Source organism: Tachypleus tridentatus, chromosome 13, assembly GCF_004210375.1.
Source record: "Tachypleus tridentatus isolate NWPU-2018 chromosome 13, ASM421037v1, whole genome shotgun sequence".
NCBI classification, from domain to species: Eukaryota; Metazoa; Arthropoda; class Merostomata; order Xiphosura; family Limulidae; genus Tachypleus; species Tachypleus tridentatus.
The window spans coordinates 26,294,391-26,306,751 of NC_134837.1; the positions used below are offsets into that span (position 1 = coordinate 26,294,391).

At 30.2% G+C, this 12,361-nt stretch overlaps 1 protein-coding gene across 2 annotated transcripts; it reads left to right on the plus strand.

Annotated features, from left to right (window-relative positions):
• Positions 1-324: 324 nt before the first annotated feature.
• On the plus strand, positions 325-11,537 carry abo (de-etiolated protein 1 abo). Of its 2 annotated transcripts, none has more exons than XM_076481753.1 (3): positions 325-487; positions 2,064-3,669; positions 10,184-11,537. In XM_076481753.1, the coding sequence occupies exons 1-3, from the start codon at positions 481-483 to the stop codon at positions 10,377-10,379; spliced, it is 1,809 nt and encodes a 602-aa protein (XP_076337868.1). In that variant the 5' UTR covers positions 325-480; the 3' UTR covers positions 10,380-11,537. The 2 variants fall into 2 exon arrangements, with proteins under 2 accessions (XP_076337868.1, XP_076337867.1); XM_076481752.1 differs by having other exon boundaries at positions 339-1,327.
• The last annotated feature ends 824 nt before the right edge of the window (positions 11,538-12,361 follow it).

Sequence of the window (12,361 nt, forward strand, 5' to 3'; positions counted from 1 at the left end):
AATTAATATTTGAAAAATCTGCATAAAGTAAAAAGATTAAAAACACACGGTATACTTGCGTATCGCATGACTACAAAGTAATAAACTGTTTTATGACACCACTATTATTTAAAGAAGTGTGAACGTGAAATTATTTTTAATGAACTTTGTAATTTATTTATTTTACACAAAATCGACTTAATATATTATTAAAAATATATCTTAGGATGACATTTTTATTTATTTATTTTTCAGAAAGTATTATTGTCTTTCTAAAATACGTATTCATTTTAATAAAATTTAAGAAAACAATATTCCTATAATTGTATGTCAATTATGCAACTCCATGATCAGTTAGACAGAGGCCTTAGGCCTCTGTTAATTCTATGTAATGTAGATGGTGTCGTATGTTCTTAGTAGTAGAGTTAATTTCCAGACTTTAGAAATACATTCTTACTGTAAGACCGCTTTCAATCTTTTTAAATTTCAATAAATCAGAAAATGACAGGTTTGTCGCTTATTGTTTGTTTCACTTATAATTTATTTATCAGAAAAGTTGTGGTACCGCTGTATAAGCATTAGCTAGCATACTAACTAATTTGTTGAATTTGAAATCAAAATACTAAAATTACACTAATTTACTTTTTCATTTAAGGAACTTACTGACATGAATTAATTAATTAAAATTATAATAACAGCAATTGTTATAGTAGGTAAGTTTTGATTTTAGTAATTATAATGTTTTTACTCTTGCTAAGAAAATCGACTAATTACTCCGACTGTCACTATATTAAAAGTAATACTATTAGTAGTAGTTGATTTGATATTATTATCAAGGGCCAACCGTTATAATTATTAAAATCAGAACTTGCCTGCTGTAAATTAACTAGTGCAAGAGTTTGTGTTATTGTATTTTTGAATTATTACTAACTTAATACTATTTAGAGTATACAGCACGCTTAACTGCAGTCGTAACCTTCAGAAGGATGTGCTATTAATCTAAAAGTCAAAGTTGACATCGTGATAACTGCAACAGTGTGAGCTAAAAGCAAGATATGTCACCGACCTAACTAAATAATCAGGCAATAAGTTTTTACTTTTACAACAATTACGTATACTGTACGTTACAGTTTTGTTTAAATAAAACTTTAAGCTATTAGAGACAATAAAGAATTTGGTGAATATGATATGTTAAAAGTAAAAGTCCCACAGAAATCTATTTGTAGGCATTTTACAATGATTCATTGGCAGGGAACCTTCCCTGTTATCAATATTTTTGGCAGTAACTCCAATTATAATACATGTACATACAGTTGAAGGACAACAATGGAGCTGTTGGTCTGTCAAGGTGATCCCATTTCACTGTACTAAATACTAAAATTAAACAAGTTCACCCTTGTGAATGAAATAAGAGGTAGTTTAGTTCAAAGATTGAATTTTATATGCAAAAATGGCTCGTTTGGGTTGAGAAAATATTTTACATAGAAGAGAGAACAACGTTTCGATCTTCTTCGGTCATCGTCAGGTTTTTTTTTTTTTTTGTGAACCTGACGATGACCAAAGAAGGTTGAAACGTTCGCTCTTCTATGTAAAATATTTTCTCAACCCAAACGAGCCGTTTTTGCAAATAAATTTCTCAACAAGTGGGTTTCTCGACATCACTGATTTATTATTGAATGTTTATATCAGCTAAAAGTATTTATTGTTACTCTTGCTTTATAATGTAAAGTTTAATTATGACATTTCAGATAATGAAAAACAGATTCTATAATGAATTAAAGACAAAAATTTTGTATAAACTAGTTACACCATTAATAATTTTATTATTTCTAAATACACATTTCCTTTAAGCTTAATGTCAGTGTAAAATCAGTTTTTGTGTTCAAAAGAAAGTTGCATTTAATTCATTTGACTTTAGATTCTTTAAGTATGGTTTTATATATTTTTCATATGTACACATATTTTTTTAACATTTATGCTAATGTTTGAGCTAGAGAAATTTCCCAGGTGACATCATAATTAACCTTTGACCAAAGTAAGCTATCTACATAAATCAGAAGTAACAAAGAACTATACTACTACAGGACAAGCTCGTTTAGAGAAGTTGGTTCTTGTAAACAAGCCAAGGCATCGCAGTTCAGAGATATCCAGCAGTGGTCACCTTGCATTTTCTGTAGGAGTGGCAGAACATCATGCTTTTAGCACTGCAAGGCAGTCAAGTATAGAAGAACAAGGAATATGCTCAAGGAAAATTCCAGCCCAAAACATAGTATCTAGACTCATCCAGAGAGAAACTTATCCAGCCAAACAGTCTGTGACTCAGTTTCACGTTTCTCGGACATTTCATCAAAATGTCTTTCCTAATTTTACAGTTGTAAATGTTGAAAAACCCCCATGTTTTCTGAGAAAGTTTTCCCCTAGTGGTTATCATTTTGTTGCTTTTTCTTCAGATCAAACTTCAATTGAAATATATGAATATCGTGGTCCATCAGCAGCTGAAGAGCTGCTTAAAAATATTCCGGGGGAGCACACTGCAGAGGGAAATGATCAAAATACACTCTATATTCGTAGTAAAATATTTGAGCATTTTTTCAAACTGAAGCATGTCGTAAGCATTGCTTCAAATGGGGAGCAGCTTAACAGAGAGTGTAGCCTTTTCACTGATGATGGAAGATTTGTAATAGTAGGTTCTGCTGCATACATTCCTGATGAACCTTATCCATTATTTTTTGATATATATCGAAATAGTGAATCTGTGTCTCCGAACCCACGTTCTCCTTTAGAGGACTATTCTTTACACTTAGTAGATTTATTTGAAGGAAAGCTTTGCGACAAAAGAACGTTTAAGACAGACAAAATATTTTTGTCACATAACCAAGGTCTTTATTTGTATAAAAATACCCTTGCTGTTCTTTCTGTTCAGCATCAAACAATTCACATTTTTCAGGTGACTCCTGAGGGAAATTTTATTGATGTCAGAACAATTGGAAGATTTTGTTATGAAGATGATGAGTTCTTGATATCTTCTTTGTTCATGAGTGAAGGGAATTCCAGATTTTCAATTCATAGGCCTTACCGAGAAGTTTCAATCAACTCTCTGAAGCATAGGTTGTTGGTGTTTTTGTTTAAACAAGCTTTGTCAGAAAGCAATAGCACTGGTTCCCCTAGACCTTTAAGAAAGTTTTATCAGTATTTTGATCAGTTTCGCCAGCTAAGGATGTGGAAAATGCAGTTACTTGATGAAAATCATTTACTGATAAAATACGCCAGTGAAGAAGTTGTAACGTTACGACTTTCGTACCCAAATACACAACCGTCATTTTTTGTTGTATACAATATGGAATCGACAGAAGTTATTGCTTTTTATGATTATACTTCAGAAGAACTCTTAGACTTGTTTGAGAATTTCTGTGACATGTTCCGTAATGCTCTGCACTCTCAAGCACAACTGACTTGTTCTCCATCTAATAACAACTACTCTCGCTTAAATCAGTACAGATTTAAACAGACCATCATTAATGCTCGTAATGGTGGTCCTACAGAAGCTGTAAAGAGGTTACTTGCACAGTTGCCCATCAGTTCACAGTCGTACACCAGCAGTCCCTATTTAGACCTGGCTCTTTTTAGCTATGATGACAAGTGGGTTTCAGTGATGGAAAGGCCTAAAAGCTGTGGAGATCATCCAATTAGGTGAGAAATATTTGATTCAAAATGAAGTATCACATGTACAGAACTTAGGTTACTTTACAGAAACTTGTGTGCATGAATTCATAAAGTATGTGTATCTATGTGATGTTAGGAAAAATAGAGTTGGTAGTTAAAGTGAAAGGTCTATAAGCTGAGACACATTAAAAATTTCTGACATATTTAATCAACTTTCATCAAAATTCCTGTACCACTGCAGTAGCAGAGTTGTGAAATGTGTTGTGTAATCACATAAGATGCAGTGCAATGTTTGTGGGGTTGGTTATTGATGTATTTTAGCTACCTTATCTATTTTATTTGAGAATACTTACACCTATCAATTCACACTGAGTTATTTATATCAAGAAAGTATTGAGAGGACTCATGTTGATTTTGATAGAATACCTCCAGATAGTTCTACTAATAACACACCAGTAACTGTTAACTAGATTTTCTCAATCTTTCTTATATGTACTATCTGTGACATTATTTACTACCAACCTATGTAAGAGTTCACTAAATATTTGCACTTCACTTGCCAATAACAATATATATGTAATGTACTTTTAAAACATTGATGTATAAATTGAACAATTTGTGAAAGAGAGAGTCAGAAGAAGAGATGACTAATATAGTTTGAGTTCAGAATGTATTTTATGTTACAAATATTTCTCCTATTAAATTTTCTATTTTTATTTACAAATTTAAATATTTTTTTAAAACTACTGTAAGACAAAAACAAAGTTCTGATATTTGTACTGTTTGAAGAAGAATAACTTTTATTTAAAAATACTTTCAAGGTTTCTTATGCAAGTACATCAATAAACAGTTTGTAGGCTCAAATTTTTGTATTAGTTTGACAAAATGACATAAACCCACTGGTTGCTGCAACATGCCAAAATTTAAAATTTTTGTTGCACATTTTTGTAAATGTTTTTGCTTGTATCAATTTTCAGCATGAGGAGTCTTTCCTATGCTTATGATACATGGTCCCAGTTTTGTTTTTGAGAATCCTTTTAAAAAGAATGAAATGTGGTCATTGTAAAAATTTTCAAAAAATATAACTTTTGTTTTTGTAAGTGGTAAAGTGAAACATTTTTATTTAAAAATGTTGGTAATGGGTTTACTTTCTGTAGAATATGAAGTTGCTGAATAGAAAACTAGCAAAATACATTTGGACTTAAAAATTAGTTTATATTCTTCATAAGACCTGGATGGTTAGATACATTTATCAGTATAATCAATTACCTCTCATCTCAATTAAATATTTGTGCCATGTAAATAATCAAATCATGAATGATTAAGTTAATTAACATAGTTAAAATAAACAACTGATTATTTCAAATTGTAATTATTCCAACTATCTATGTTATTGAAATACTCCTGTTATGAGTTCTGTTTATTGTTTTTAATTATTTCAAGTTAATTATCTCTGTATGGCTTTGAAACTATACATTCTATAACTCTGGATTTATAAAGTTTATTTTAAAAAATTTGACACATTTTTAGTAAACATTCCAAATTTGTCATACAAAAAAACTTGTACTTTTTGTTTGCTCTTCTATGTAAAATATTTTCTCAACCCAAACAAGCCGTTTTTGCATATATATTAATCTAAGTTTTTAATGTTATGTGTTTGTAGTCTATACATGAAGGTATGTAATGCATACAATCTGTGAATGTTTTTTTAAAATTCATTATATTGTAAACAGTATAAATACAAAAAAATGCTTTGTTTCTAAAACTGTACCAAAATGATTTTTGTATTAAAACTTTATTTGTATTTGATAACCTGATGACTGTATTTGTTAAGGTTTATTTCCTTTTAGTCTGTTATACGTGAAATTCAGATAAGTCACAATGAAATATGTACTCAATGTGTTTGTAAATAGAGAAGTTTGACTCGTTCTCTGACAAGTTGGAGTGCAAGGTGTTGTTTATGTGATGTTTAGGTTATGTATTGTATTTACATAACCTGTGGAACCTTTGATATGCATATTTACAGTTGTTTTTCAATATCCTGTATATTGCACTCAGCTTTACATTCCTTTAGCACAAACTGGTGCTAAATTAGGGACATAAAGTAAAATGAATGGTTCATAATTCTACCATTAAGTGCATAATACAGTGTTGAATGACCAGTAGAAAGTTGTGGCTTGACCACTTTGACCATCACCTGTGTGAAGAGGGTGAAATCTCACAAGAATGAAACTTTACTTTTTACTTCTAATAAAAACTTGTCTGAAATGTAAAAACAAAGTTTTTCTAGTAATTATTTTTAGTATGAAAATGTTTACATGTGTTTTCTGAAAATATGAAGAACATTTTTGCCTTTTTTTGTTTAAATGATGAATTAGAGAAAAAGAATACACGTTTTCAAACTTGTATGTTTTTTAGTTTTTTTAGGTTTATACAAAAATATTGTTTGTACTTGTGATGATATACATATTATTGAATACTGATTTCATTTAAAGAAACTGATTTTGAATTTTTAAAAATATGTAGATATTTGTATGCATAATATCACAGACTTCCCCAGGTGCTAGATATAATATAGCACTTTCCATGATGTAAAATCTTTTTACAAATGTACATATGGTTTCTAAATTATATCAAATAATTGGATATGCCTTATTTTGTTTTGATATTATGTTTTTTTCTTTGTGAACTGCATTTAAGTGCAAGTTGTGTTTGTAGTTTTATTTCTGCTAACAGAAACACTAAGATTGATTAAATCATATTTGTTGCTCTTTTATCAAATGCCTAGATACTAACAAAGTGCTAGATTGAAGTCAGAAAATTACATGTTTTTGGTACAGTTGAAATCTTGCAAATACGATTAATTTTGTTTGAGTTTGCTATGACAGTAGTAGTAAATAATGTACACTGTGGGACATAGTGAATTCTTTACACATAATCTGATGTAAAGTAGGTTGCTTCATCATAATTAGTGCAAATTAGCTCTTAAAGTATGAAAAGGCATGCGACTCATAATCTGAGGGTCGCGGGTTCGCATCCCCGTCGCGCCAAACATGCTTGCCCTTTCAGCCATGGGGACGTTATAATGTGATGGTCAATCCCACTATTCGTTGGTAAAAGAGTAGCCCAAGAGTTGGCAGTGGGTGGTGATGACTAGCTGCCTTCCCTCTAGTGTTACACTGCTACATTAGGGACGGCTAGCGCAGATAGCCCTCGAGTAGCTTTGTGCGAAATTCAAAAACAAACAAACAAACAAACAAATCTGCATTATAGTAAAATGGCTATTAAACTGAAAAAAAGTGCAAAATAGTAGGTCAAATATTAAATTTGTATTGTAGTGGCTCTTTAAATGTGGATCATTGGCCCAGAGATTTCCATTAAATGGTGCTGCACAAAATGTCTTTGTTCCAAGGTTTGCATATTGGGAAGACATTTCACCCAACCCATTAGGAAACCCAAATATTTCTCGAAAACACTTTTATGGCAATTCTGCAAAAATGGGCCTCAAATTTGGCATTGATTTACGTTACAGCATGTAAATAAATAGGCATACTAATTAACATTTGTAACTTAATCAATGAAAAAGCTTAAGACAGTAGGGCAAGCATTACATTTAGGTTATAGCAGCTCTGTAACTGTTGATCATAGGCTTATGGATTTGCTAGTTTTCAATAATGTTATGAGTTGTATGTAAGAGACTGAAAGAGGGAGGCTGTTTGTAGTGAGTTAGAGTGGGGCTATACATGTATACCTTTGTAGTAAGTGCTTGCAGTTAGTGAGATAAAAGGGGCTATAAATCTCTACTTTTGTAGTGTTCTGTATATGGATTATGGTCCTGTGTTGAAGACTCAACTTTACATTAGTTGGCAGTTAGCATGGGGTGAAAAACATTCAAACAAGTTTTTCCAGATCAAACTTAACTTTGCTCTCTGGCCATCCAGTTTCTGCAAAGATTGTAAAGAGGAAGTTGTCTTGACAAGGCTGCACATTGGTCATAGTTTTGTATCCCGTTGTTTTCTTTTATGTGATGCTGATTCACAAATATGCTGTCTCTGTGACACTCAATTCATAAGTCTACAATTTACTGTCATACCATCATTATGACAATGAGTGGTGGTACCATTTTCAACATGTTCACCTTCAGAATTTACTATTTGGATGGTGACACTGTCAATTTTAATTGTGGTTTTAACTTTTGACTTTTTTAGTTCTATTTACGTTTTACCTTTTTCTGGAATTTAAAAGAACAAAAAAGAAAAATCCAGTCTTTTAGCATGTACTGTTTTCACCATGTTTACTTTTGACTGTTGTGTATTTGTTGCTTTTTTTTTTTTTTTTTACATTTTTCAGGAAAGAAAGGGAACATTTTAGTTGTTGTTTTTGTTTGTTTTTACATAGGCTGGTTCACTTTTTTACTGGTTATTTGGTGCATATAGCCTAATTACTTTATTCCATTCAGTGCCAACCAACCAAACAACCTTTGTAGTAATGAGTTCTTTAAGTTAGAGATAAAGGAATTTTTCCAAGCTGTATATTTTATGAAGAGATATAGCATATGGGTGATACTGAATATATTTCTCCTGTTATGTTCTACAGTTACTGAAAAAGTTCTTACTTAGAATCTCATTTTAAGTATTTTAGTTGAATTGTGAAAAAAACAACAGAACTCCTTAACAGTTTTGGATGAAGAAAAGTAAAAAGTAAAGTTGAAATGTTTAAACTTGTTCCAAACGAGAATGAAGAATCCTCTTATCTAACTTACTTGCAGGGTTCAATAAGCACATGAATATTATTATAAAGTAAGAAAATGTAACATACAGTGGAGCCCCTCTAAATCAGCCACCTTCAGGACTGAGACAAACTGGCCTGATTAGAGGAGTTCCACTGTATATAATTAGGGATTATGTAAACAAAAAAAAAGGGACTGTGATTGAATGACTGCATTCAAGGGGTGATCGAATCTGAGGGGTGGCTGCTTAAAGGGGTTCCACTGTATAGTACAATATTTATAAATAAATGAAGTAAGACTGTTCTTCCTTCCTTCAAAAATTCATAATCCAGTTGGGAAAAAAGTTTGGTTAATGTAAAAATAAATATTACTTAAGTAATTAAGTTTAAATCAGGAAGAACTTTGTAAGATTAGCTTATAAACCTTCAAGTATATTTTGTGTTTAGAATTTTAGTAGGGAAGTGAATTTATAAGATATGAAAATAGTTCTTTCATAATAACCAGGTGCTTAAAAAATTTGTCCTTAATCAAAAGTATTTCATAATGTTTGTATTTAAAAGATGTCTGATTTTACATTAACATGTTTATTTCAGTGTTCATTATTTAGAATTTCATTAAATGTGAAACAATATGATGTTAATATTTCATATTAAACGATTTGTCTTCATGACGTGTAGTAGACATCGTCAAAATTTCTGTAATTTAACATTTTTGTTTTATTATTACACAGCACTTTAAGATGAGTTAATTATTGTATTTTACCATTTATATATACAAAAATATTGTAGTTGTCTTTCTGATAAAATATAAAAGTAGGATTAATACATAATATCTTAAAAAACTGAAGAACTAAGAACATATATTTATCCACTGAAAATATTCTGTTCTTTATTATATTAAATTTTACCTTAAATTAATACTTATACTAGTAATAAAATTTATCACTGACAGGTAAAAGAAATTGTTAGAAAAAATATGAACAATCTATAGTTCTTAAAGCATTTATGTTAGAAAATCCAAATAATAATTGATGAGATCATGGATTGGAAGTTGTTCATAACTGGTATTTTCATGGACATAAAAGAAATTTAATAGAATAATGGGGTTGCTGTCAAAAAACATTGTACATTTATATTCAAAGATTTAGTACATACATTATAAAGTATGGGGCAGGATTGCACACTTTATAATTGAGTTGACATTTTGGTTGTAGTTTTTATATAAAGAATGGATCAAACTTACATTGGGTTTTTTTAGTACTAGCTGGTAAGATAGCGTGAAAGCTGGTAGACTTTAGCATTGAACAAGATTCTGCTTAGGCAGTTTGTATCAGATTTTAGGCATAATGCTGTCCAATGCTTTGCCAACTTTTAGTGCCTAAACCATAAATTGTATGTTTTGTGAGAACCATAAGTACATATAATTTGTTACACTTTCAATTTAAATGCAACTTTTTGCCATCACATGTTTTGCATCGACAGTTTTGAGACTTTAAAAGTTGTAGTATTTCTAAGCTATGGAGTAATGTTAACCAGTAGTATTATCTAGTGTGACTTGTGTTATTTCAATAAATGTTTTTTACTTATCAGTTCTTTTAAGGAAAAAATCTTTAGGTATCCATGATATAAAATTCTGTAAGAATTCCATTTGATAGTGAAAATTGTATAGCAGATAAAGTAAGAACGAATATATAAATATAGCCACTAAATGGGTGATTTGTTTGTTTTGTAAGTGATTTTTAAGTAAGTACATGTTTAATACAGTAATTTTTAATGCCAGTATTAACTTGTACAAAATATATATCATTTTTAGGTTTTATGCACGAGATTCTGGACTTCTGAAATTCAAAATTCATGCTGGATTACAAGGACACAACCCTCCACCAGCAGCAAGACGGCTAGTTGCCTTTACGTTTCATCCTTTTGATCCATTTGCAATAAGTGTACAAAGGACAAATGCTGAATATGTTGTAAATTTTCACATAAGGCATATACCAACAGGAGAATAGTTTTTCACTTACATTATATAGACCATTTATGAGTTTGCATTCAATGCATTAAAGTACTCATCACATGTGCCAACAGGAGAACTGTAATTTGTGTAACTATTTCAATGATAAAATGCACCAGTAGATTTGTTACAAATGGCACTACTCTTGTAAATAACTGTACATCCCTAGGAAGAAGTATTCCTTTGATCGGCCTACTGTGGCTAGTTCCTGTTGTAATTTTATAGCAGATTTTACCAAGTATCTGATTAGACCTTGAGTAGTCTTTAATTCTAATTTACAATTTCACGCATTTATCTTGTACCAAAAATACCAAGTAGCAATAAGCTTATTAAATCCAGAAATACTAAGTTTCTTTTTAAAAAGAAGACGTATATATGTTCATAAATGTAATTAACTGTGCACTCTATCAGTTAGGGGTGGTGTAAGGGTAACTTACTGTGGTAACAAGTTGTGATATATCGTTAGATCTTTAGGATTAGATTTTTTATAAATGTGTTGGTAGCCTTCATCCATCACTTTTGTCTATGCAAATGCATGTACATAAACATATAGCTATTCAATCTTTCTTTGTTTAGAAAATTCCTCTTACCAGTGTTACACAGATACCTTATGATTATTAAAACACTAGATTGTTCTAGAGCATTTACTCTATTTTATTAGAGGCATTATTTTAGCTTAATCATAATGTAATAGAAATAGCTCCTAATCACTTATAAGTGAAATATTTTCTGTGGCGTTGTTAGTTTAACTCTTTTTCAAACATAAAATATATTTAATAAATAGATTAAAAATCAGAGACATTTAAGAATTGGTAATTTTCTCTTATCAAAGATGTGTTTTATGATTAAGGTATATATATATATATTTTTAAATGACTACAAAGTTACAATGAAAATTGTATTTAATGTGTTTTTATGTACTCAGTTTCTGTAATGTCCTAGTTGGAGTAACTTTAATTAAAAAGTGATTTGTAAACCTATAGAAAAATTACAATACCCAGTTATGCATTGTATGTAAAGAGTGATTCATTGAACATCAGTGTAGAATGTTCTAAGCAAAAGTAAAATATAAGTTCTGGATAGATCTGTAAATTTTTAGCTATTCACTTTAAGAGCAATGAAATAAAAGAATAAATATAGTATTTTAATTTCATAATTAACTTTGAATTATTTTAGTGCAATAATTACTGTTTGTGAATTTTCATACTCATAGCTATTAATACATATATACATGTACCTAATTTGTTCAAGGGACATTACTTAAGGTCAGTCCTCCTTGCTTACTTTACTATATTACTGAAAATGTTAATTACAGTTTAAGCACTGATTTGTAGAAGAAAGATGTCCACTTTTGTTTAAGTAAATGTGTTCCTCAACCATTGATATATTGCTAAATAAAGAAATGTCAGAATTCTAATTCTACTGCATAACCATACAAGGTGGAACTTTCTTGAAACACTCAGCTAGATATTTTATTTAAAGAATTATTTGTTGCTAATCAGTGTAGAATATACAAAGAAAAGTAAAATATAAGTTTTGATAGATCTGTAAATATTCAAGTTAGAGAAGAAGTACAGACATCCTCATGACTTCCCACCCCACAACTTCTCTGTTCTCACTTGATACAACATGTAATGTTTTGTAAAAACAAAGTTTAAGGTTGATGTACATTGTGTTTTGAAGTTAAGTGCTTCGAAAACATTCAAAGATATTTATCCTAAAAATTGATTATAGTTGCAAAATACTGTTTTCTAGTTTGTGTTACTAATGTGTTACAGTCAAAAGACTGTGACTGTTTGAGATTTTTTCTGAATTTATGTTCTTATCAAACTTTATTTAATACTTTGTAAACTGAATACATGTGAGTAAGATTGATTCACTGCAGTTGTTCATAAAAATTCTATGTATGGAATTTATGTGCTTACTTCGTTCAAATAGTTTATAAGCCAAGTAAAGTCAGTTATTGAGAAAATGTGATTG